Source organism: Apteryx mantelli, chromosome 6 (assembly GCF_036417845.1).
Source record: "Apteryx mantelli isolate bAptMan1 chromosome 6, bAptMan1.hap1, whole genome shotgun sequence".
Lineage (NCBI taxonomy): Eukaryota > Metazoa > Chordata > Aves > Apterygiformes > Apterygidae > Apteryx > Apteryx mantelli.
Genome location: NC_089983.1, coordinates 29,599,111 through 29,626,342, shown reverse-complemented (window position 1 = coordinate 29,626,342; position 27,232 = coordinate 29,599,111). Strand labels below are relative to the sequence as shown.

Here is a 27,232-nt window from a genome sequence, read left to right as displayed (position 1 = left end):
AAATGGAGTTTACCTTATTAAAGTGCAGTTTTTATGTGATCTTAGATACTTTAAGGGTGCAATGGTGTTTACTCTCACATACATACCCTGAAGCAGACATTTTTAAACAACGTTACACCTCTGTTCCTTAAGAGGACATTTCTTATGCTGAAGAGATACCTTCATTAAAGAAGGTCAGGAAATGGGCACGATTGGTGACTGCAATAAAAGACCAAGTGAAGGATGTTTGACAACTGTGCATATAGTAAAATACCTGAAGACATATATATATTTTTAAAGTCCCTAATCAAAGGAAGGCTATTTACAAAGCCACAGCTCTACATGCTCTATTAAAGTATACTTCTGGATACTACAAGAATAAAATATTTCATTAAAAGAGCCAGCAGAACAGTTAGGAGGGCAAAGTTTTCACTTTGACTGATAAGCTGTCCTTTGGAAAAGGGAAAACAACAATAAAAAAGTTAAGACATAAGTGTTTTCACAAGAAATTATGGACATATAAAGTTAGAAACCTGTTAGGTAAACATTGCACAAATCACTACAGACCATAGAAAGAAAAGTGGTGTTAGTAGATATGTGCAAGTTAAAAGCAATAATAAACAAAATACTTGAAAAATGTGTTAATGTTAAGCAGCTCAGGAAATCTGTTACGATATAACTTTGTCATAAAATTCAAAGTTCATGAAATTATAAGAAAAGCTATACAAGAAGTTTTAGCTGAATAAAAGGAGATTAAGATCAGGATGAGCAGATTTTCCATTAAAAGAATCATACATAAATAATATATTTCAGGGAGAAGGAACTCATCCACAACAATAGGATTGACTTGATAGAAGCTGAGCACAATGTGGCCCATTTGGTTTCAGTATGAAAGTCAAATATTTCTTTTTTTTTTTCAAGTGAGAGAAGTTAAAAAATATTGAGAAAGGTTCACTGAGGAAAATAAATGATGAAAAAAATTAAACAAAGTCAAGCAATTAAGCATTTTATATATATATAAAATACATATATATATCATCTTAGTTTTCAGACAGTATACAAGAATTTCTCCTAACTCTACAGAAAAAAAAAATAGCCTTCCTCAGAAGTCCTTACAATATGTGGAAAAACAATATATATTTGGTCCCCCAGATGACGGGGGACTGTAACATCCATAAATCAGTCGTTAACATAGAATCATGGAAAGGCTGTAAACATTTTTCTTAATTGTGAGACCTCAAAACATTCTTTGGTATAAGTCTCCTAAGGGATCTCTGATGACACATTTTATATCCAACTTCAAAAAAGGGAGAAAAGAAACTGTTTTAAACACTTTACATTTAAACTTTGCATCACTTAAAAAATGCAGTATACATATATGGTCACAGTTTAGAATGCATCTGTTCTTTTAATAAAATGCCTCCTAGTCTGTAAATAGCAAATCTTAATTGTTTCGACCAAAGATCCACTTCTGGAAGGGGTCTGATGGGTTACATGATGCCAAACTCGGATGCTCTCCATTTCCTGTAAGGCACATGTGTAGTGCTGCATTGTACAGTGTTTGATCCTAAAGTGGGAGAAAGGAAGAAAAAAGAAAATAAGCATCCAAAATGAAAATAAGCATCCAATGAGCATGCTATTTACCCTTTTTTTTTTTTTTTGGCAAGTTTATTGTCATTAAAAAGAGTTGGGCCATACAGATGGAGCAGAATAGGGCTAGCAAAAGAATTCTAGGAGTACACAAGTGTGAACTTGTGTTGATAGGAAGAAAAAACATTAAATATTTTAAAAGATACAAAAAATCTGGTCCAACTTCCAGATGCACACTGCCCAGACACATACACACACTACAGGATATCAATCGTTTTTGCAAGTGACGTTTCTACTTTAGTAGAATAAGGCCATCAGTCCAGTTACATTTACAATAGCAAAATCGTCAAGTTTTAACCTGGTAACCTAAAAGCTGAAATTATCTACATCTTCTCCCAGAACTGAACTTCCTCCTTAATGGCTTCAGAGTTTTGTTTTGTTGGGGTTTTCTCTTTTACTGGAAACCAGAATGAACTGATATAAAAGATCACAAAGATGCCTGTTCACAGCACAGTCTAAATACCTTTCGATGTTCCCATTGCTCTTCTCTGAGAGCAAAGGTTTTCTGGCCTTTGTAGTTACATTCACGAAGCTGTACTGGTCCTTTCGAAGCATGCAGACAAAGCTCCTTCTGAATGTTATGTCGAATTTCATGGTGTGCAGAATATTCAAAATACTATTTAAACAATTTTAAAAGATTAGTAAATAAATACAAACAAGAATATCAAACTAAATTAATCCCTTGAAATTCCAATACACAGAAAAATAGATTTATTTTGTTATTCAACAATTTGAAACTAAGAAATCATTTCTCTAATATTTAGCATACACACTATAAAAAAAGTACAAATATAAAAGCATTTTTGAATGTTCATACAACTGAATATAGTCAGTAGTACTTTAAAGTAAAACATGTAAAAACACTTGGTGCAAAGGCATTATGAGGCAAGATCTCATTGCTTGCTTCCCCAGGAATCGTAACTAACACAAGGAGACAAAAGGAAGAGTGGAGGTGGTTTCATGGATAATTTTAAATTTGTTATTTCTTAACTTTAGAAGTCTTATTCAATTTTTGTTGTGGGATTTTGATTTTTCTTAGAGCAACTGAAAACAAATTTTATCACGTGGAACAAAACTGATTCCCATTTGCCAACTTTTACTGCTTGAATTAAACAATAAATGCTAACAATAGGATGCTGTCATGTTCTGTGCGAGATAGGCATTAGAAAAGTATAATGTAAGTACGTATTTTGCCAGTGAGTTCTACTGTTATTTCCTGACAGCAGACTACTCTTAAGACTCAGGAATTCTAGGCCATAATTCAGGTCTAAAAGGGATTCTAGTAGTTACAGACACAGCTGTCCTGTTATACCTCTGGTCTTACTCTTTTCTAGCCTGGTCTCTTCCTTTTCTCCTTCTTCAAACAGCAGGATTCCTACCATTATATGCGTTTGGCTCCACACGCCAGCCTTCTTCACCAAATCCTTCCTTTGACTATTAAGTCCAGGTTCAGTTAGCTCCCAGTGGCTTTTATCTACCTGTGCAATTGGTCAGCTTCCCTCTCCTCATTGCCTTGGCATGAATGCGAATAGCATTGAGGAACAGGTATCTTACTCTTAGTTCTTGTGCCCAGCATCATTGCCTGAAAGGGATACTGAAAGGAGTGACCTGCTTTGTCACTTAGCTCTTAGCCATAATAATTTACTCTAAAGACTTAATTTGCTCTTATTCATCTTTTGAACTCCAAAATCTCTACTAGTCCTGAATAAAAGAGTTGAAAGCTAGCTTAATGAACCTTAGTTTGGATATTGAGATTATATTGAGATGGTATGATCCCAGCTCCAGAATATCATTCACTATGCCAAAAAGGAAGAATGATAAACAATTGCTCTACAAGTCTGAAAACTAGGCTCCCATCTCAAACATATGGACTGAGAGGACAAGTAGAATGGAAAATTTCAGCCTACACTGCTAAAGTTCGGCAAAGAACGTAAAACATCTGAAAACAGGATATTGCTATGAAACGGGTTAAGTAATCAAATATGTACAACTCCTGTGCACCACCAGCACAATCCATATTAAAATTCTCTGAAGGCTGGCATTTAAAGGGATTCAGACTGTTATTGTACAGCAGGAGAAAAAGCAAAAACTATAAAACTTGAAAACAGAGTTTTAGTATGCCCTAAGATAACTTAGAAATAGATGATAATAGAAGCATAAAACAGATGCATTAATATAATATCTCAATGCATTAATATAATATCTCAGTACAGTGTTCCTGCATCAGGGACTGTGACAATCTGAAAAGGCATACATAATATTAATCCACAAACAGAATCCAAAGAAAAATGAAAAACTGTAAGAAATACCAACATAACAGGGTAGCTGTTTTTAAATCATAGTTTTCCTGCTCCCCCAGAAATTAATTAGGAAAGCATCAACTGATTTCAGGATAAGGTATCTGACTTTTCATAATGCCATTAACTGGATGGCTTTTAGGAGCAAATTTTTATACAAAGTGGTAACTGCTACAACCATTTTCTAACTAAAATGTTTAAACCTTTATTGAGCTTTAATAATTAAGGATCTCCAGTTAGTAAAATGTATTCCCCATATACTTCTCTGTTGCTTTAAAGTGTTATGTGTTTCTGGGCAGGGAGGGAGATGATACTTTATTAGTATTACAGTAGAGCCTGAGGGATTCACTCTCTGACATACATTGCAAGTCATACTGTAGAAGAAACAGAAGACCATTGCTGCCTTCAAGAGCTATGGATTAGAGAGAGCTCTTCTTGGACAAATTCAGTCATATTACTCATTTGCATTAGCCAGTATAGGGTAGACCATTTTGACCTCACACTACAAGGCTGCAATCGTGATAGGAAAGGTGGCTCACGCCTGGCCACTTGGTCTCCCATTGACAGGATTCTCATCAACGTCTTCCTTGACAGTGCGAGTCCTGGTGGCAGAGAAAGAAGCAATAGGAGGAAGTATGAGGAAAGGAAGAAACAAGAAGACAACACTTACAAGAAAGTAGTAAGGGTAGGGTGCAAAGGTTGTGCATAGCAGAAAAGAGAGATCAAGTGAAGAAGTGCAATTGCATCGTAGAGGAATTTGCGTATTTTGTCATGCAGAGTTTTCGTCCAACTGGTTCTGTATGCTGCTCTCAGAACAATTGTATTCTGTTGATTCAAGTCCAAAACTGAGGCTTAACTATAAAACTAAGTTCTCAAAAGTTTGTGTCGGCAATTCCATAGCTTAAATATTACTAGTTGTTTCCTGGCGTAATGATTGCAATGTAACATAGTGTAGGTGGAGATACCAAAGGTGCCTATAGCATACTTTTGAAAGAATATAATTTTCAAGACATAAAATACTTGAAATAATTTTAAAAACCTCTAGGAAACACATACAAACACATACTATAAGCATACAGCTATCCCATTGTGCTTCTAATGTCCCACCACCAGAAGCATAAAATGTGAATTCGCATGCTGAACATACAATGTTAGAAGATTCCTTGCGTAAATATATATAGGAGTTAACTCTTTATAAAAAATATGAAGTGTGAAATACACGAGAAAAATACATAATAAAAATGAGTCAGTTTCTCTAAAATAAATGTAAAGCTTTAACATGCTAAAGTTGAAAGCTGAACAGATCATAAAAATTAGGTATCAAATATTTTACCTGATTTCCTCCAAGTCCATGACAAGAATACATAATCAGGGGTTTGCCACCATGGTTGTTTTCACCAACATCTAGACAGGTGCGGCTACCTATATTTTTTAACTGAAGAAAATGCATTATCAGCAAAAATGAAATAAAAACTCAGTGAGGATGAGGAGAATTAAATTGCCTCGCTTATATATAAAACAATCCTTTGGCTTGACAACAATTACAACTGTTAAGTCATTTTTACTTAGTTATGCTCAGATTTAAAAATACAAGTCTCTCAGTTAATCTTTTCTAGCCAAAGCCTAGTAACTGTGTAATGGTTATCTCCAGCCACGCACTGTGAATTATCAGGTTACTAGTGCATGGTTACCATATTATTCAGACTACAATTTGACAAAATAAACATAAAATATTCAAAACTGGAGGAAGGGAAAGTTTTATTTGCAAATACATACTAAACATTCACATTTACCCGAAATTAAGAAATAGTTGTTTAATATTTTGTTATTTTTAGGACTGTAATACCTAAGAAGTTATTTGGTAGAAAAAATACACTGGTGTATACAGCTGCACACAGTTTATTTTTTTAAACACACATTTCCCTCACCACAAATCTAATTCTGAGAAGCAAACAGCTGTCAAAGCACAGGTTTCCTCATTAACATGAATAAAAATTCCCTCAAACGTCTTACTATTTAAAGCTAAATTTACTCTGACAATTCAGAAAATTTCTCACCGCTGACTTAGTCATTTCATTGTAAGTAATGGTCAGAACACTGCTCATCTTAGGCTGAGTTGCTACTGTTAGTCAGGACAAGGGTTTGCTAAAGTTTCGTATCAGCATTGACAGAGTGTCAAAATATTTAAATAACAAGATATGCAGAAGAGATTCTTTGTCCAGAGTGAAAGTAAACACTAGAGCAATGGTAATGATTGCTAAAGTAGAATAAAAGATTAGTGAACTTTCTGAATTCTGAAATGCTATAGAAAGTAAGTAAAATTAGAAATAAACTTACAAATCCAAAGAACAAAGGATTCAGGTCTGGCACGTATGCTTCCGGATAAACATTATTTAGATACCATGTAAAATTTTTACATTGCAGACGCTGCCTTAAATCAAGTCTTTTTGAGATGTCTCCAAATGTTTTCTGATGAAGGGAAGGAAGGAAAGATAGATGGAAGAGGACTGTGTTCAGGTTACTAATATCAACGTTGTACATATAAATCTATGACATTCTGTACTGATATTCTGTATAGTATTATTAAACAGATTTTAAGCTTCATTTGTTGATTTTTTTTTTAATATACTAAATTACCACCATCAATGCTGCTTTTTTTCCAGTAGCATAACACCACCGATCTCCTGCAAACAGCATTTCAAAGCATATGCAGGAAATGTACTTTGCCACGTGGCAGCAATACAAGCATCCTTAGTCCCAAGAGTGATTTAGCACAGCACCGTAAGAGGGGAAACAACACACAGGTAAAGATCATATTGACCACAGCTATAAAGCTAGATGAATACATCTCATCTCACCAAAAATAATGTGCTGAAATAATGAATTGGATTAATCCAAAAATCAGCATAATAGTCAGTATAATGCAGAATCTCCCAGAGCAAATGCAGTTATCTTTAGCTATTAAGCATACTTAAGAAAGCTAATTCTGTTAGTGATATTATTTTTCTCAAAACTTCATCACATGAAGGGAGAAAAATTGGCTTTTCAAAAAGTGAAGTATAGGTTCCAGCTGGCAGAACACCTAAGTTCCAGAACACACATAAAAATAAATAAACAAACCAACCCCTGCCCCAAATCTGAATTTAGCTTAAGGTTTTAATCAGATAGAAGTAGCACTGATATCACTGAGTAAGCTTTATTTTGCAGTTAAAGAACAACAAAAGCTATTTTTAGGACAAAAATACTAAGCAACCTGAGAAAAATGAGACAGTACATTTCTCACACAAAATAAGAAATTTGCATTTTCTATGTTCAGTATTTTTCTAATAGCTCCAATAGCTGTTCAATGAAAACAACCCAGAGTTTTCAAGAATGCATGAAAAACTCTACCAATCAAAAAAACCCCACCATAACCATCACCCAAACACCTAAGTGTTTTGGGGCTACAGTATTAAGCAAAACGAACTCTGCCTGACTTTTCATTAAAATATCTAGAATTCTTATGTACTTTGTCAATAAATAACTTTTGCTCACCAAAACTTTCAACGCAGCAAGCGTGATTTCTAATACCACCACCACCACCTACTTGTTTCACAATTTTTGCTGCCTCTGTATTTCTTCGGTAAAATATTTCTTTATATTCATCCATCCAGACTTCTGCAAGGCGGACTTGATTACGTGTGATCACTTGGGTACCTTTGGGGAAAGTATGAGGACTCTTGCTGCGAAAGACATGGCCAACAACAGAGCAAGGCATGATCTCCAACTGTCCACCACATTGCCATACCTAATAATAACATTTTTTGTGTAAGTGCGCTGCAGTTAGAATTAGAAGGGTGGAAAAAAATTCAGCAATGTTACTGTTTACCTAACCCCCCCCCCCCCCCCCAAAACTAGCAACAGTGCATATATTAGGAGTACCGTAAGTGAATTTCCTATTCAGGTATACTCTGGAAACATACATTTTGGCTATCAACCCTGAAAACATTTTAGAAAAATCACTTCACTGAGCAAGTTTTTAGTTTATTTCATAGATCATTAGTGATTCATTTCCCATTTTCTATGTCCTAGCTGGCTGATTCAGCAGAGAAGTCAAGATCGACTAATCTGCCCTCAAACATCCTATACAGTATGAGCATAGAGACCTCAACCCAAGAATTAAGTAGCTAAACTTACTCTGAAAGACATTTCTATATTTTCACCTCCCCATATTTCCATTTCTTCATCATAGCTTCCAATCTGTTCAAAATAGTCTTTTGATATTGAAAAGAGACCTCCAGCAAAAGTAGGTGTTCTGCAAAAAAAGAAATTTACTGAGGAAATCAGGATTCAAACTGCATTTAAGGTATGTTAACTCTAGGTTTAAAATCTCTGTACAACTATTCTAGGAAGTTTCAATGAACTTGCTAGTGTTTTACTGCATTGATACATTTTCCTAGCACAGTTAATATCTCAAGCAATTAAATCTACCCATATCAAGTCTCATTTGACAGTTTTATCATCATTTATTAAAAACAGATTTAGACAAATGACTGCTGGAGTAATAGACAGCATCAGGAGAAATAGCAACTTTTCCCTGTACAGAGGATATCAAGCAAAGTTATTACTCTACTAGACCAGTAACCAGTCTGAGGTCAAAGCACATACACTTATCACTGAATGCACCACCATAACTGTCTAGTTTTTCAGGGTTCTTAACCTTTATTGTCATAATTTTGGGAATGATGAAGGGGGATCCAGAATCTGCCATACCGTCTTTGAAAAGAACAACTTATAATCCTCTCCTCCCCAAGAAAAAAAAAACAGAAATTGCTTATGAACTTCTTTTCTAGGCTCCTTTCTCAAATTTGAAATCACAGTAATGTACATATTTCCTACTGTATATAGGATAAAAGAAATGCATAGCCTTAAGGAGGCTATGTATATTTTTATGAAAGCTTTAAAATTTACTATCTGCTATTTAAGGAAAGTATTATAAAAAAACCCTCAGACATTAAGACTTTTGATCATACTCATTTAAATAACTAGTTCGTTTAAAAACTGCTGTTTATAACAAAAAGCATGAGAACTGAAGCACTTAAAATAGTCTTCAAATTCTGTTTACCTAATTGGATAAGTTTCATCTTTTCTTCTTTTATTTTCATGTTTAGGAAGAGACTCCCATCCAAATGACAAACTCCAATCAAAATTTCCTCTGTTATGGTTATACCCATAAGGAGACGGTTTACTGAATTCAAAAGTATTGAGATCTATAGAAGCAATATCAGGGCTTACAACAGCAACAGAATTCTCAGCTATTCTTGCCAATAACGGCTCTAACCATCCATAAAAGCATTCACCTGCAGAGAAAGAAAAAATTGGAACAAGCACTAAATTTTGACTTCACTATATAGTAGCACACAGACTACTTTAACATGCCCACAGGAAGCAACTATGCAATGTCTTTAAATAGCAATGCCAATATACTTTAAATATAAAATAGCGGTTGGAGAGATTACACAATGTTAATGTTCATAAATATTTGCAGGGTTAAATCAAAGCAAACGATGTTATAAACCAGACCTGGTGTAGTTACACTTACAGTGAGCATCCAGAAAGGTAAGGGTCTCTCCTGTTGCTACTGAAGCTCCCAATAACCGTGCAGTGATTAGACCTTTTCTTTCCTTTTGGCGGACTACTTTAACTATTTGAAATTGTTTCATGTATTCATCTAGTTTATCATGCAAGTACTCTAAAAAAAGAAATCAGTTTTAGGATATTCAGTATATACTGCCTAAACTTTTACTTACACTTTACTAAACTAACAGGGTAAAAAAGAAGTTCACTCTAATTAATGCAAGGAGTGACCTCTACATCAAAGCAGAAAACAATTCCTGATAGTCAAATGTTACTTTTAGTGTCTGATTTTTGTTTGTTTGGAGGAGAGGGGACAGGGAAGAGTGCTAAAAATATTCTATAAAAGGACATTTTCTAGTACATCTGTTCTGCAGTATCAACAGTAAAATACTCAAAACCCATTTTCATGGCAAATAGATTGTGTACTTACTTACTCAAGTTATCTGCAGCACCTGCAACTGTTTCTCCTTAATTACAGCACATTTTAAATACAGTTTTCAAAGGCTATAATATTTGTGACAGAAACTACACAAAAATCTTTTTAGATATGCAAAATTTGAAAAACAATCCTACATTCCACTTTAAACATCCTACATCCTCCTGCCCCTTAGTTTTTAACTGTACTGCAGAATACATGTCACATCTGTGTGTCTATATACTAAAAAGATTTAAAAATAAGTTTGAGTACAGTACTAAGCATGTACACACAGATGTGTTCATCTGAAGTTAAGCATATGAAGTTTTCCGAACTTTCATTTGTGATCACTCTCAGTATACATTCAATTATTTTTGGCATTCAAGTTGAGTATCAAAGATTATTTTTATATTAAATAATTTTACATTCTAGGAAATAAGTTTCCCTTCATATTAAGGAAATTCATTTGCATAAAGGTAATCAATATGATAAAATCTTTGAAAGCTGTTATAAGCATTGACTGATTTATCCTTGGATACTTTGTTCCATAAACTGTAATTAGTTTTAAACACACATTAGAGTGTTACTTGTCATGCTACCAGTTATGCAGTTTAAGTAGCATTAGACAACTTAAAAAATTAGGTTATAATTGGAATCAGCAGAAATGGGGTTTAAAAACCCCATTAGTTTGTTCTTGTTAGCAGACAAGAATTGCATATTCAATCACCCTTATGAAGACAAGATGAGGGGGCGACTATTTTTTATTTTATAGAAAAAGAAAGGAACAAAAGCACTTCAAATACTGTTACATATCTCAATGGTACTAAAGAGATATCCTTGTTTAATCAATTCTGTATACAAACTTAACATGTATTAAATCAAAAAAACACATTCCAAGGCAAAATAGAAAAACTTTTCCTTACCATCGACACTGGCATCATCCACCAAAATAATCTCCTTTAGCAGTATGGCAGGAGATGTATACATCACACTGTGAACAGTTCTGAGCAGAGTGGACCATGCTTCATTATGAAAAACTATTATAATACTTGTGGTTGGCAACGGTGGGCAACGCTTAAACTTTTGTTCAATACATCTACAGATTAAAAAGTGTCAGATGTTACAAAATATACACAAAGTTTTGACTCAGACTCTTAAAAAACCCTTCTCTTTCTAAGGCAAAGTTTAAAGAACAGAAATTAAATGGTTTCAGCCTCTAAAATTTCTAGCCAAACTTTAGAGCACAAAAGCCAGTATTAACTGGAAAAGCTGTAAAAAATATTTTTAAAAATCTGATGAATAAAAATTCTACTTGAACAATTAGCTCAATCCTGCTTTTGTCCTCACAAACATTTGAGTACGTTTGATATAGCACCCGGGTCTTTTCCAGACAAAACTATATGACTTCTATTGAGTCCAACAGACATTGAGCTGAAAAGTTAAGACACCACTACTGTTGAAAAGTGCAATCCAAAAATAAGACGACAGATATTTACCAGAAGATACATTTATAAAATTCTTGATGAGTAGCTAACCTATAGAACTAATATAGAACAAATTTTGAGGAGTGAAAGAATTTCCAAACTTTCCATACTGGAGACTATGAAAATGTTACCTCCAGAGGAAGCTGTACGTAAGTATTCCTACTCTCTCAAGAGGTGTAATACCAATGTTGGTAACAATACCAACATATTACTATCTAGATACTTTAGATATTTAGAACAGAAAAATGCAGAGCAATAGCATAATTCCACACTTGCAGAATTTTGTGTCACTTGAAGACTGTCTGTCCAGAACCTTCCAAGCTTTTCAAGGAAGGACAGGAAAGATGGTTTCTACTCACAGTTTGTAAGATACCGAGCATTATTTGGCCATTAATGCTAATCATCTCCCACTATCTACAAGAATATAGGTAAAGGTCCTCTCATGAGGGGAAACATTCAACCTTTAACACCTAAATCAGATTTGTTTCTAAAAATCTGCAATTCTTTTGATTAAATCTTATCTAATTTTTAAATGATAAATATTGTTCCTCATATTTAAGTTTTTCAAGATTTCTAGAGACAAGACAGTATTATATTTTTGTCAATAAAGGTAACAATTTTGTAAGTGAAATACTCAAATCAGTTAAGAAGAGAATATTAGGGGGTCATCAGATGGTAACTTTCATCCATTATTACTTGGACATAGATTTAAAACTCGTAAAGATGAAAGAAAATCCCTATTAATTACTGAATCCCCTGAATCTCTGCAAACATCATTTAAATAGAAGATTGCATTTTGGAGGTTTCTTTAAATAAATATTTAGTTCTCCAAAATTTCTGTGAAGCCTGTAAAGCATTTATAGAATCATATGCTTTGCAGAGTTTGAAAAGAGAGAATAAATCTAATTCAGCACTACAAAATTTTGCAGGAATACCCTATAATGCTTAGGGAATTATATCCCATTTAGGGGCAATGATTTTAAACTTAGTTTTTCAAGTCTGATGTATTCTAAACAGAGCTTTAAACCCAATTCCAAGTCAAGATCAACAAGACAACACTTCTGCATGCTGTAAGCTACACACTAACTGTTACTGTCTGTCAACGCTAGAGACTGGAACACTCCCAAGCCAAATATCATAGCCACAGCCAAAGCTCTAAGAAAATATACAAGCCAAATCTCATCAGTTATCCTCTACCACAGGGTATTGTGAGCTGCACCGCATGTAACGTGGTGCTCATACTAACAGCAGCAGTTCAAGAAGGTTAGTCACTTCTGACACTAAAAGATTGCTCAACCCCCCCAAACAATCCCACCCCCAGGTCCTACAGGTTTCATTAATAAAATTTCTCCATACTATAAGGTTGCAGAGATGTTCCATTGTCTTCCTCACCAATTTACAATTCCTTAATTATTAATAATAATTAATTACTACCAATTAATTATTATTAATTATTACCAGTTAATTAATTCATTAATTATTAATTATACTAGTGGTTTTTATTAATATGTAATACTAAAAAAGGAAAAAAAGATCTTTAAAATGTAAAAATATCAAACACATTTTTCATTTTCTTTAAGTAAAACTTAGCAGGATCTCAGAAAGTCACTGAGAAAATTTAGCTTAAAGGCAAAGCCAGAAAACGGTATTTAAATATGGCTGCTTTGAATTCAACAACCATGAAGTAAGTGAGCCTTTCTAAACGTTCTTGGCTTTGGCACTGTGGATCAGTCAATCATTATGTATAGTTAAGGGACTCCCCTTCCTAAACTATCACCTAACGCTGAATCCAAACACTTTGCACATCTTTGCATTTCTGACAAGTTTTTCAACTCTCAGCACATACAGATTTCAACATACTCAGGAGGTCGAGTGTCTGGTCCAAGATCTCGGTGCAGAGAAATCCTGTCACTCGCAAATGCATTAAAACAGTGTTTTTCTTCTCCACGTTTTTTTTCTTTCTGCTCTTCTGAACTTAAATTGATAGTTTTAAACGCTTTACCAGAAGCTCCGGGAGCATTAGGATCCTGAAGGGGTCGATCCAGAAAGGATTTTAGTTCCACTGCTGTATAGTGTCCTGGCAAACAGCGCCTCTCTCCAGGAACCTTAGTTTGCCTAAAAGGTGCTTTTATCTGCATTTTCGGTTTTGCACCTTTGATATTGTTCATTGCATTTAACATGAGACCTAATACGTGACTTTTCTTTCCCACAACTGGCTCAATTCCTGCTTCATCTTTAGAATCCTCAATGACAACTTCTCTTTGTAATAAAAGCAAAAATACCAGAAAGACAAGAACAATAATACTAAATTTCCAAAGTTTCCAGTGAAAAATTAATTTCTTGAATAGTTTAAGTATTTTTTTCAAAGCCATGCTAGTTTTAGAAGTTTATCACAAGAAAAAAGTTTCTGGGAATGACGTTCTTTAATACTGACTAGGTCACAGAATTTCTTGAAATCGTAACACCTGTAAATTGAAATAAAGAAGTATTAATTTAGACATCTAACATATACAACAACATAAAACCAGAAGAAGTGAATGTCTAGGAATTAATTTACAAGTCGTAATGGTCAAACATCATGTCTTTATCACTTAAATCTAGGTCAAACTGATCTCCAAGATACCCAAGATGCATGTTCCCCCATTTTTTTTAAACACTTCAAATAGAAGAACCAGAAAGCAAGCATACCAACAAGAATAAAATAAAAATGTTTCTAGACAAAGTTATAAATTTTCTTCCCAATCTTGAAAACTACGTTTTTTAAAAATTAGAGGAGGAAAGTGTTGCTCTAGGTCTTCCAGAAGCAGGGAATTTTAGTACAACAATGGAATAGAAGGAAACCAGATGGGATCAATATGGTAGGTTCTACGTATAAAGATCCACATCAAATGTGAACTGTAAAGGACAAGAAAGACTTCTCAAATCAATCCACTGAATCTTATTACACCAATTTTGAAATTCCCAATAATTTTAAAAATATTTCAGTTTCAAGCTCGAACTTAAGTAATCAAATTTCTGAGTGGGAAATTTTTAGATTCATTTAGTGATCTGGGATACATGTTCAATGCAGACTTCATACAGGTAATCTGGAGTAGGTTAATTTAGTTTGAGCAACTAGTATCTATTTCCTACTTTTTTTTATTCACCTGTACTGCATTCTCTGGCATGTGCTGCTGCAACTCATCAAGAGAGCATGTCAAAGAGTTCTCTTTCAGGAACTGTGCCACTACTTTTTCAGAGACAAGCAAAAACTCAGTGGCTTTGAAAGATAGGGAACCGTGAAAAACATTTGAGGACTACCAGCATCCAAGTGATTTGAATTAAGTTTTCACCGCAAAATTGGCAGTTTATGAGATGTGGAAAAAATGGCAACCAGCCTGAATTTAAAGCAGCAATTTATTTTTGTATAAGTTGTATGTATGTGAACTGAGAAAAGAAATGAGCAGCATCCAGGTAAAAGCCATAGTTAATTCCCACTGTACAGAATTGCAGAAAGCTACTTTTCTATTTCATCTTTTAAAATAGATACAGACTCCTCATTTGTTAACTGGAATAACAAACACTCAGAAAGATATACAAGTTAAAGAAAAAAAAATCACTTGCTTTCCTTCAAGAATTTGTGGGATAAGCTAAGCATCAGGACTTGTTCATATTATACTTTATTTCAAAGCTTATGCCATTTTTTTAATAGAACCATACGTTCAAATCACAGTAGTTTTACCATAGACCTACTGGTCTAAGGATGAAGGGGGAGGAACTATCTCTAAACTCATTATGGCACAGCCATAAGATACTAAAAGGTATCAAAAATACCTTTCACAAGGCTCACAAGACTTCCAAGAAAACCCATTAAAAAAAACCCAACCAACTTCAATCTCACACATTATTTTCCACACTTTAGTGCTGAAGGCTTTGCACTACAATATTGATGCCTCTGTACAGCACCACTGAGAACAGAAATGGCTTTTTTCCTGGGGAAAGGACTGTAATCAACTTATGAAACTGCCAGATGAAAAATTGCCTTGCTTTATTGCAATGTAAAACATTAAGAAAATGTACAAGTTCAGCACCCAGCAAGGAGACTGTAACTTATAACACTATTATTGCTAGATTTGCAAGGGCTCAGCTGTCTACAGCCTCTGCAACCTGTTTACCATGAATGTTTTCTGTGGCACCATAAAAAACACATTATTGTTTATCCGTGCACATGCATACGGATATTCGTAAATCTTAAATCTTAGGAACTGATAAGCAATATAGAATATATCTTCCTCAAATTTAAAAAGAAACATGTTTTTCATATTTGAGGGATTTAATATTACAACAGAGATCTGGGAATTTCTTTATCTCACCAAGCAGTCATGAGGCATATTCAATCAGACAAACATCTGGCCGGGGGAAGCGGGGGGCAGCAGGGTTGTTTCCAAACATCGTTGCCCTCAAATTTCTTTTGTATTACTAAACAAGCAACAATCCTTTCCAACCTCCTCCTCTGGGCCTCTTGCTCTTGGAAAAGGGATGCTATGTTTGTCCACGACAAGAGAACAGTTACGTTTTAATAAACATTATGGTATGAGATATATCATGAAAACAGAGGTTAAAGTTAATTCCAAACAGGAACACTGACTGTTAGACACTGAAATTATCCTTCTGTTTGAGAACTTTATCAGCACTTGAGTCAAATACTTAAGACTGACTCTTTTTGATTTAATGAGCTTGCAGAAGATTGCTCAGAAATGGCAGAAAAAATACATGATATGGCTATACATCTCCTCTCTGCTTTAGTACCTGAAAAAACCTTTTAACTACTTTATCAATTATTGTTAGAGAGAGAGAGTTAAGTCTCAGTTGTCAGATTTCCATTGCCCATCTTTAACTTTTCAATGCAGTAATATTTACTTACACTAAGCTCACTGCCTCATCAGACTTTTTTTTCAATTTTATGTATATTACATGAAATTTGGCTTCATGTTTCCAGTGACAAAAAAGAAACATGAACTAGATGACACCACAGATTTCTTCTATAGATTTTAACACATATTTCAGATAAATGAAATCTTTTGGAGCTGATGGCTTTGATGGTTACACACTGACCTATTTTTCACAAAACTTTTAAAGTACATTTGTACATTTTACCAAAAATGTGAACAAACTAAATTAGTGCTAGGGTTAATTTAGTGTTAATTAGCGCTAATTTTATTTGGGAATATCTCCTGTACAAATTAAGCATATACAAATCCTTAGGATACTCATGATCTGTACAACATAATATTCAAGATACCTGTAAACCAAAATAACCAAAATCTAAAATCTATTCAGAATATTTCTTATACTTCCAGTGTTACATGCATCTGTCTTCAGACAAGTTGTTCAAGGCTGTAATAAGCAGACTTAATGAGCAACCAAGAATATATAGCAATTCATGCAGCATTTTATTTCCTTCATAACTATATTCGCTTTTATATGCATGCACTTTGACTTCCCTCTGACACCACATCTCCTTGTATTGGAGATGTCTGTCCTGGCTGCGCAGGACCAGCTGCAGCGGGTTGCCATAATGCACAGGTGAAATGTGTCTATTCCAAGAAAGGAACAGACAACTCACTTAAGTGGGTTGCGCAGGCAGAGCAGCACAACTTACCCTTTCAATGCGGATTCATAGCGTTGCAGTAGCATACATGGCAGCATGCTACAAATAGAAACAATCACAAGCGATGCCTCATAGGGTGAAGAAGAAGCGGATAGCCTTGGGATAGCACATACAGCCCAAGTGAAGTGGACAAGCATGGGCTTGTTTGCCACAAACATACAGCAAACTCTTCAATACAGACAAATCCTGAATGTAATTTTATTGACAAAATATTTTATAGTTATGCTGCTTATAATAAGAGGAGAGCTATGTGTCTTACAAAATAATAGCAGTTTCCAGAACACAGACTACATTGTCAAAAGAACTTCTGTCAAGCAAGCTGCATCTTCCTTAAGGATTTTGCCAGGATAATTTTGCAGTCAGAAGTGCAATCTTTATTCCACACAAACTCCTCACACATTTTTATGGCATGTCTGTAAGCACAGATCAAGGTACTGTTCCATCGTCCAGGACACGCTCAAGAAATATGTGGCATGATTAAATTCCCTGAGGTTACTGTTTAGTTAAGTATTTCATCTTCTATTCAGTTAGTGTTATTTTCACTGACAGTATTCTTCTTATAGGACTTTGAAATAATTAGCCCTGAACATCCGAAGTTTCATTCTAGGGGAAAATTTTTAGAAGAAAATAACCAGAAAACTAATATGCACTATAAAAGTCTTCTAAAAAAGTGCCAAAAAAGCAGCTGCCACACTACTTCTAAACCACATCACACAGGCAGTGTGTGAATTCAGTATCCACTGTACGTTACATTTTGCCACCCACTAACTCTGATGTCAGTCTGCAAAAACTCTGGTTTACAAGAAAGCCTCACTCTGGCAGCCAACATGCAGACAACTTTGACTTTTTGTTAGTTAGCTTGAACAGCACTGTAGACACTCTTTTTAAAAAAAAATAAAAATTTCAAAATAACCCAAATCAGTGGTAGATCTTAGGTTACAGGGTTTTTTTTCCCCCAGCTTCTCTATCTTCAGCCTTTAATTTACTTAATGATGCTACCCTTTAATCAGCAGAAATTCTTTTAGATCATCCTCATAAGGAGAAATTTCTTGGTGTTACTGTTAACAATACTATATTTGACCTTATTTTTCTAATAAAAACTTAACAAAAATATATCTTTATTTTATCTGCATGTTAAAGAGGTTTCTAATGTTACTTGAAAATGTTCCTTATGGAACAAAAAAATACTTAAGAAATAAATAATAATTTAAGCCTTAAGAATGACTTTAATCACAACTATTTAACTACCCAATTTAGCTTCACCCTTAATTTAATTTCTTCTGTAACTCCTGCATCAGTCTCATTAAAAAGCTTGTCTATCTTTTCTCATTAGGTTAGTATACAATGCTTTCATAAAGACCTTAAGGTTCCCCTTAACATGTGTGTGAACAGAAACACTGAACAAATTCTTGAGAAAAAGGAGCTCATACTGATGATCAGCTGTTCTCACCAGATTAACACAAATCTGCCAAAGATTATGTACATGGAATACTTCACCAATAAGAAATGCTACTTTCACCATTGCTATTTCTGAAGGTTATCTAAAATGCTAGACAGTGCTTTCTGCCTCCTTTATGAATACCAGTGTAGGTGTTATTAATATATTAACTACTGAAGTTATAATTTAGGAAAGTGATATTCTCTTCTTCTGCCACCATGGAAAGGGAGATTTTTCTACAAGCAAAAAGTCACTGAACAAAACTAGTTGCGTTCACTTCCCAGAACATCCACCCACATTACCAGCTCTTGTGACAAATTAAGAAATGTCAAATTCGGAGTGAACTTTTCACATGGATCTAGGTGAACATGGAATAGCAAGGCACTCCACACAATCAAGAACATTCTCTGAAGCTTGGTGGTGGAGGGGGAAGACAGAGTTGCTTAAGATTACCAAACAATGCTACTGTTTAGGAGAATATTAGTATTTAGCTTAAAGAAAGGAACAAATTACAAAACGAAGCATGAAGAAGTTACAGATTGAGGCTTCAGGTAAAAAGAAGAAATAGAATCAGTCTGCCAGCTTCCATCTCTTCCTTTGCAACAAAAGATCCCGTGCCTATCTGCCCCACTAAGGATTCCTACTGAACACACTCCTAGTTAGGGCACACAAGCCTAAAGGAAATACAGATTCACAGACCCGTGATGCTGTTCCTCTAGGGACACTCTTTGAAGCTCAGCCAGTGGAAATTTAGTTCTACTCCTGAAAAGAGGAAGCTGTAAGAGGAATACTGACTGCATTCAGTTCCTGAGCTGTAGTTTTAGAAATTCTAAGAGCATGGACTATTCTAGCAAAGACTGGAAGGAATCTGCCCCAGTGATCATTAAGGAAAAATCAGGAGAAATAACTGGCTGATAATACCCTGAAGAAATTCAGATCAGCATCAGCAGTCAGGAATGCCTAGCTGTATTCCAACTTTGTAAACTATCTTCTTCAGCAATTTACTTGAGAGTAAAAAAACAAGCAAACAAATGCCCCCTCCCCCCACCAGTATCCTCTTCTACGTCTTCTAATGGAAGTGTTTCTAAAAACTCTTTCCAAATAAGCATTGGTACTATTTCTCTAGAGCTAAACACTATACAGAATGGGCAGAGACTGAAAAAAAGCTCCCCATAACAAGAAATTAGTACATTAAAAGTATACAGTAACTATAATAACAATAAGATTTACGGCTTATTTTTACAGTCTTGGAACTATGAACTTGCATCAAATTTGAGTTAAATTTAAATTTCATGCAACACTGCAGCTTCCTATTTTCTTGACCAGTTTGGTTTGGGCCTCTGATAAAATAATTTCAGACTGTCCCTAAAAGTGCCAAGATAGCAAGTGCCATATCAGCTGTAGAGTGCTGTTTTAACTTAGATGGATTAGTGCCTGATTTTTATTTAGGCACCAGCAAATAATCCCTGGATAATATCAAAGGGAACTTTTTGTTTTCCTGTCTGTGCCTCAGGACCTAAATTAATCTTGCCAGAACCTACCAAAGGTGTCTTCTCTTTTCTCCTCTCCACACTCAATTTGTTGTGAACATGATTTCTCTGTGTATAAGCAGAATTCACAGCTGTGACATGATATCAGCAAAACTTCAGAAGATTCTGAGCTAGACAGAATGCTAGGACAGTTTTGCAAGAGAATAAAAATGTGTTTTACACAAGTGGACAAAATACAGCACTTCATAGTATACAAACTTGAGGCACTTTCAAATCTTCTAGAAGATACGCACAGGAACAAGCAGATTAGGACAACAAACTCATCAACGCTGGCAGGTACCTGATCAGCAATTCACAGGACAAACATGAATCTCTAGTTTGATTTTGAAGAAAGGGGAAGCCCTGCACTAGATACCAGCTCCCAGGACTGATAGACCAAGGAACACCTTTGTGCAAAACACAACGTAATGTCGCTAAGCAGAGGGCTGCCATCTGGAACAGCAGACTTTCAGAAAGGACAGTTATATCCTGTTTCTATTTCAACAGGAGTCAAGAGATCCAGGCTGCTGTTGGTATTGCCCCCAAAGAAGGGGGCAGACTTAAATGGTGACAGCAATTACAAGAGAGAGGAAAGCTGTTCATCTGGCCCTCCACCAAGTGCACTAAAAATACTGAGTCTGGCTCTCTGTAACTATCTTAATTATCATTTTGCTATGTTATTGAGAAACCTTGAGAAGACAGTAGCACATGCCAAGTTGACCAGGCCACTAGGCAAACCCTAAGCTAAAAAAAGAAACCGCAAGCCATAAATTGGCTGTTCTGTTGGGCTGAGTCTTTAGCTCTGGCTCTAGGCTCAGCAGTATTGCAAGTATGGCTTTAGTCAAGACTGAAGAGATCAGTATCACTTGCAATTTTTCAGCAAAAGATACTATTTTGTAAGAGAAGACTAACGTGTAAAACACTACTGAGATGAACACTTAGAATTCATGTTTCCAATAAGATATTTTCTATCTAATCAATATCAATAACATAGGATGAAAGATGCCAGAGGAAGGTGGCAAAATAACTCAATGGAAACGTCACCCCGCTGTTATCAAATCAACGCGGTACCACGGACAAATATTTGGAGGCGATCGGCATGTGGTGAGGGACACCTCCCTCGGTCAATACCGGGGTTCGATGCTGCATCCAGCCGCTGGCCAGCGTTTCCTGGAGACCTGTTTGCCCAGCTGGCAGGCAGCAGCCCTGCGCCGCCGCCCGAGCTCCGGGCTCCGCTTCGCGCCTCCCCCGGGGGGGCAGGCGGAGCTGGGCCCCCACGGCCCCCTGGAAGACCCTCGGGTCCGGCCCAAGGGGGGATGCGATGGGAGTGGGGGGGGAAGGGTGTGTGTGAGGGGGGGAGCGTGAGGGAAGCTGTGAGGGGTTGGCGGGTGCAGAGGGGCTAAGGGGCGTGTGAAGGGGGTGCGGAGGGGAGCGTGCGGGGCGGCGTGCGGGGAGGGGCCGGGGCTCCCGCGGGCCGGCGCCGCCGCCCCGGACCGCTCCCTCGCGCCGCGGCCGCCTCCCGCCCGCCCCCCGCAGCGCCGCGCGCGCCGGCCGTTGGCGGCAGCGCCGGGGCCTGAGGAGAAGGGGCGGGGGCCGCGCGCCTGCACCGCGGGATGGGGCGCCTCGCCGAGGGGGAGGGGGGACGGCGCAGGGGGCTCCTGAGGGCACCGGCCTTCCCCCTCCCTCGCCCGCCCGCGGCGCTCACCTCGGTCCGGCGGCGGAAAAGGCGAAAGCGCAGCCCGGAGCGCGGCTGCAGGCGACGGCCGAGCCTGGCGCCCTCCGCCGCCTCCGCCCCGGCCGGGAGGCCGCCCACGGCGCGGCGAGGCTGCAGCCGGTCCGGTCCGGTCCGGTCCTGTCCGGTCCGACGGCTTCCGCTCAGCGGCGGCCAGGTGCGCGCGGGCGGCGGCGCTGCGCTGCGCCTGCGCACGGCCCCGCCCTCACCTGCCCAGGTGCGCGGCGGCGGCGGCGAGCCCCGCCCGGGCCCCGAGCGCGGCGGGGCGGCGGCAGCCCGGCCCCATCGGCGCCCCGCAGGGAGCCGCCCAGCGCCGGGGAAGGCGCGTCCCCGCCGCCGCTCTCGCCCCCGAGGGAAACCGTAATTTTTAGGCAATTACATAACGCGCCGGTGGAAGGCGGGAGAACCGAGGCGTGATTTAGGATCCCAACGCCAGATCGCAGTTCAAGCGGCCCAGCAGGGAGCTGCGATTTTCCTTCAGCCACCGAAGTGCGATATGGGGCAGGATGGGGCGGACCGAGCCCTCCCGGCACGCGTTGCTGGGAAACGCAGCACAAAATCCCTGCGAGGTGAGATCAGAGGCGGAGGAAGGGGTATCACACTGCGCTCCCTTCCTTTACGATACACGCTTTCCCAGAGGGACAGATATAAAATCACTTTTCTAGAAAAGCACAGTTTTTCCTTCCACAGCAGAACGAAGTTCCCTTAATATAGTGCTGTCTCTCCTTTTCTTCCTACCCTCAAATAGAAGTAGCGCAATTACAGCCTCAGCCCAGCCTTTCAGCCTTGATTTCTTTATGCTTGCTGAACTCCAGGTAGCTCAACTTGCTGAGCAAATATACCATTAGTTGGCAGCCGTTATATTGACTCAACAAAATTTTTATTACTAAGTTTTATGATGGAATTCTTCCCTAGGGGATATTTTATCCATCAAGATTTAGACCAGAGTTTAATCACAGTTAGCATATGCTGTTATTTCTAGCATGTTAAAATCCATCTTTTTACCTTTAAAAGTTGAGGCATCTCAGTTATACAATTAAGTTGAATGTTGGCCATGTGTCATGAAATTCAAGTACAGCAAATTTCTAGCAGGAAGACAGTTTAAAAAGGTGCCTTTTCAGAATAAAGTTTACATTAACAGATATATTTACTCCTTAAAAAAAAAAAAGTACTTAAAAGGAAGATGTAGATCATTCAGTCTGCTGCTATTTTAGCAAGTGCCCTTTCATATAATTACCAAACCAAAAGTTTTAGCAGATGATATCTGAAGTAACAATAGTCCAAGTGTAAGCATTTTAAAGGATGTTAATGTTTCAAGAAAAAAAAAAGAGAAAAGAAAAAGGGTTATGATTTCATTGCAAGATGAACCATGAGGTAATGAAGCCAAAAACTGAAGCCACAGTTGTAGCAGCAGAAAGTGATAAACCAGTGATGTTGCTTTAAGTAGCAGCATATTCACAAGCAGATGAAGTACATGTAGTGGAACAATTCCTTACATTTTTGTTCTATTCATCTTTCTATAGGAAAGATGTTAGACAATGAAATCTTTGCCAACAACATCTTCGGATCCAGGATTCTACCCCAGATATCACAGCTACACTGAAATTTGGTCACCCGAACACTTTCAAAGACAGTTTCACAACTATTTCAACAAGCTCCCCCATAGTCCCCAAACTGTCTCTTATTCCAAAAAGATTTCTTGTTTGTAAAGCTACTCACTCATCTAATGCCTGACAACATTAAGGTTTAGGCTCCTAATCCAGAGTTGTTTGAATTATGAGCCTTTTTTAAATTGTTGTAGCCACATGTGAGATGCCTCATGAGATGGTCAGGCCTAGTCCAAAAAAGTAAAACCAACAAAACAAACCTCTGTAAATTATTTTTCCTGCTTTATTTTTCTATAGGATTCTTGCTAATACAGTTACTTTACCTAATGATACTTTCTAAGCCATTTTTCTAATATTGGTACAAATTTGAAAAAAACAGTGGAGAATTAAGACAAAAGTATTATTTAGTGTAATATTACCAGAAATCTTTATATATCCTCTAAAAGATATTCCAGGCATTCTGTACCTGCAGGGGGAAGGGGAAAGAGGGGAGGAAGAGACACCTATGGTTTATGTTGCTATAGTTACAAGATGCTTAAATTTCCAGTTTTGGTGAATGAATCAATAGAAAACACAGCTTCACTCTCCTCCTTTATTCAAAGGCAAAACTGGAAGATGGGTTGCTAGGCAACAACATAAAGACTGCAACTCTTTGAAATTAGCCTTACTGACTCCCCTCAGTCCCAGGAGTCTTTCCCATTCAAACCCATTTATTAAGAAGGTGGCAAAAAAAAAAAAAAAAAAAAAAGACTAAAGACATCCATTTTAATATAGAAAACTGTAAAAGCAAAAAAATGGAAAACAGAAGTTAACACTAGCAATTAACTAAAAACAGAAAGCACACAAAGCCATTCCTTCTGCAGAGGAAGTAAAAAAAAAAAAGATACAGCAAGGACAGAAGCTTAGACTGGTTTATAGAAACCGCAGGGGAAATGGAAAAGCCACCCATTTCTTCTCAGAATACTATATTAAAGCAAGATTTTCTCCAAAGGAGCATTTATAGCCACAGTTTCTTTTTTAAATTGAAATCTAAAGATATGCCTCAATTGCACTCTTTTTTAAAACCTCATCCATAAAAACCATCAGTGGCTGGATATGCTCAGGATTGCTAATGGGATTTTAGAAACCTTTTACTGGTGTGCCATCTGAAAAAAGCTCTTTGCTAAAAATTAGCAAGAAAAACCTTGAAGTCTCAGTTCAATTTCTATCAACTGATTTTTGTATCCTATCAGTGTCATGACCCAATCTCTAACCCATATTAGTTTTCATTATAAAAAACAAAGAATGAGGATATGCAGATACAGATTATCTTGCCTCTTTTGAACACCTCTCTTGTATGTATTGATATGAAAGCACCTGTTTTTATTCTCAAGTTAAACATTATTCCAATGCTACTGAGCAAGCAAAAAGACATTAAGCCTGTAGGAAAAGAGCTGTGGATAAAAGAAGAAGCTGCCATGGTATAGTCCACATACTTATTCTTTGAGCAGTGGAAAACGTCCAGCATAGTTTCTTATGGATTTGTAGCCTACTGACTCCTATAGCCCAGATCCCTTATAGTTTTCCCCCAGCCTCAGTACTTTTCTGATCCTTCTATGTTGCTCATTTCACCATCATACCACTAGTTTCTCCCCAATCTCCTAAAACCTACTTTTGCCTCAGAGCTCTACCATGGTGCTTAACTACCAGGCAAAAACGAGGAAGCCCATATTGTGCTGGCTTCGGAGTTAAGCCAGTGCCCAGACACAAGGGATAAAGGCTGCAGCATAAGTTTCAAGGTTCCTTGGGGAAAGGGAGGGGCTTATCTGGATCTTTTTCCAACTCCAATTTTCATACAAAGTCCATAAAATTGTTATACATCTGACACCTGTAAGTTTCTATTAATTTTACGTTAGCTTACCAATAGCTCAACAGCTACCGAAATGTTGAGGCTGGACATCTGCACAGTCCCGTCCCGTCCCCCAACTGTCCTCCCCCAGGTAGCATCATTCCTGAACAGAATGAGATTTATGCAGACGAGGCTATTAAGCTACCCAAGATACAATACCAGTTATTGATAGTCAAGATTAGATACGATTTTAAACTGGCTCCCTTTTGTACCCTTAACATTGAGTTGTCATAAAAAAAAAAAAAAGAAACGAAAGTGACTTCACACAATGCCAAATGTCAACATAAAAAGTTAAAATTACCTAAGGAGGAAATTGAAATTGGTTATTTTAAGAAAATAATTACTAGTTTTAAGAATTCTCTTTTCATGCCAAAATCTAAATTTTCCCAATACATAACATAATGTGCTGTTTGAAAATCAAATATAGCAGCATAAGCGTTTGATATTTGTTTTTTTCCAAAGATATGACAAAGAAAAAAAATTGATCCTTCTCCTTCATCTCATTTATGACATGCTGTTGCTTCCTTAAGGATCCACAAGTGTATTATGTACATGAGACAGGATCATAATCCCCTGTAATTAAAACAATTTCTCCAGAAAGATGTTTTATATGGGTTAAATGAGACTAGTTATAGTTTCTGCACATACAACTCCATTGTCTACACATGTTTAAAATCTAAAGGCTACAAAATGAAAAGCAATACACATTTCTTCTAATGGAAATCTGACAAATAAGTGAATGATGGACAGTATGATTAGGAAATAAATGCTGTGCAAAAAAGCTCAGAGAATCTTTAAAAGCTTTACTGAAAATTTACAAGAGGATTTTAATACTAGATTTTCTTTAAAAAGACAGGTTTCATTGAGACAACTATATAACTCATTTTTCAACATTAAAAAAATAAAGCATGCTTAAAAATACGTAAAAAAACAAAACAACACACACACACACACTTTGGAAATACACCTGGAGTAATAATATAAAGATCATATTGTTGTTCTGAATAAATGATTTGCTAGGACTGAAATTCATCATCTTAATAATAAATGAAGACAGAGAACCTACACTAATAAGGATAGGCTGTTGTTTTGAATGCTATTTCAAATGGACAAAGAACAGTACTGAGTTATCAAGCATTTGCTTTAAAACATTTTTTAATGCTAAGATTCAAAGGAATAAAAAACTGCACTCAGTCTCCTCTATACTGTTTCTCTGAAAAGAGATTGCCATATGTACTTCTATATAAAATTATGTTATTTAAAGTTTTTCTTAAAAATACAGAGAAGTGCAGTTTTCTTACCACACAGTGTAGAATATATAAGAAATTTTTGAAAAATAGATTTGAAAAGCACTTACAGTAAATAAGTCACTACTGCCCTAGCTGTGGGTGAACCATTTTATCTAAAATACACTTAGGCAGTATTCTATAGAGATGTTCATGGCCCTTACATTTGTTATTTTTAGTTTTGGATGATACGTTACATATCCCACATGTAAGAGTATTACAGATCTAGCTATTTGTGTATAAAGATACTATCTATTCAAGCAGCAAAAACACCCACAATTGTCATCTAGATTCCTGTCTAATTTCAAAAATTATAATGAACAATTTTTTGATATTAATATATTAAATCCTTCTGTATAAAAGGCTCCTTTGCTGAATAAAAATAAATAAAATTCCTTTCAGGGCTGTGGATTTTTTTTTCTTGAAAATAATCCAGATCTCTAATACAATTTAAATTCTTCATATTTTCAATTCTTTTGTGCTGATATGCCTTCTGTCACTGCAGTATCTCATTCATAATTTCCAAAGTCAGATTAAACACACACACACCAATGAGCCATACAAACAAAATTCAATTTCTTAATGATGCACGGGCCTTGTCAAGTATTTCCTTTCTGATCTTTGGATAGTTTGGGTGTGCTTCAAGGACCTGTCAAAAGAC

General features: G+C 36.8%; 2 protein-coding genes across 5 annotated transcripts in view; both read right to left on the bottom strand.

Moving 5' to 3' along the window:
• Positions 1-969: 969 nt before the first annotated feature.
• GALNT3 (polypeptide N-acetylgalactosaminyltransferase 3) lies at positions 970-25,309 on the bottom strand. 4 transcript variants are annotated; one of them, XM_013960788.1, is made up of 11 exons: positions 25,298-25,309; positions 13,302-13,906; positions 10,881-11,053; positions 9,508-9,657; positions 9,031-9,265; positions 8,103-8,220; positions 7,513-7,713; positions 6,264-6,395; positions 5,260-5,361; positions 2,093-2,245; positions 970-1,546 (listed from the first exon to the last, which is right to left on the bottom strand). In XM_013960788.1, the coding sequence occupies exons 2-11, from the start codon at positions 13,811-13,813 to the stop codon at positions 1,424-1,426; spliced, it is 1,899 nt and encodes a 632-aa protein (XP_013816242.1). In that variant the 5' UTR covers positions 13,814-13,906; positions 25,298-25,309; the 3' UTR covers positions 970-1,423. The 4 variants fall into 4 exon arrangements, with proteins under 4 accessions (XP_013816242.1, XP_067155211.1, XP_067155213.1 ...); XM_067299110.1 differs by lacking the exon at positions 25,298-25,309 and adding an exon at positions 21,764-21,865; XM_067299112.1 differs by lacking the exons at positions 7,513-7,713; positions 25,298-25,309 and adding an exon at positions 21,764-21,865.
• A 386-nt stretch (positions 25,310-25,695) lies between these two features.
• Positions 25,696-27,232, bottom strand: part of TTC21B (tetratricopeptide repeat domain 21B) — a 43,694-nt gene continuing 42,157 nt past the window's right edge. The window contains exon 29 of the mRNA XM_067299109.1: positions 25,696-27,220. Within this exon, the coding sequence (XP_067155210.1) occupies positions 27,143-27,220 (78 nt within the window). The 3' untranslated portion in view covers positions 25,696-27,142. The remainder of the gene's footprint in view (positions 27,221-27,232) is intronic.

Excerpts from the sequence above, each read along its gene's own strand:
- GALNT3 (XM_013960788.1), bottom strand. The coding sequence starts at position 13,813 with ATGGCTTTGAAAAAAATACTTAAACTATTCAAGAAATTAATTTTTCAC. Across the intron at positions 8,221-9,030 it reads GATGAAACTTATCCAATTAG|AACACCTACTTTTGCTGGAG; the intron begins GTAAACAGAATT and ends CTTTTTTTGCAG. Across the intron at positions 5,362-6,263 it reads ATCCTTTGTTCTTTGGATTT|TTAAAAAATATAGGTAGCCG; the intron begins GTAAGTTTATTT and ends CATTTTCTTCAG.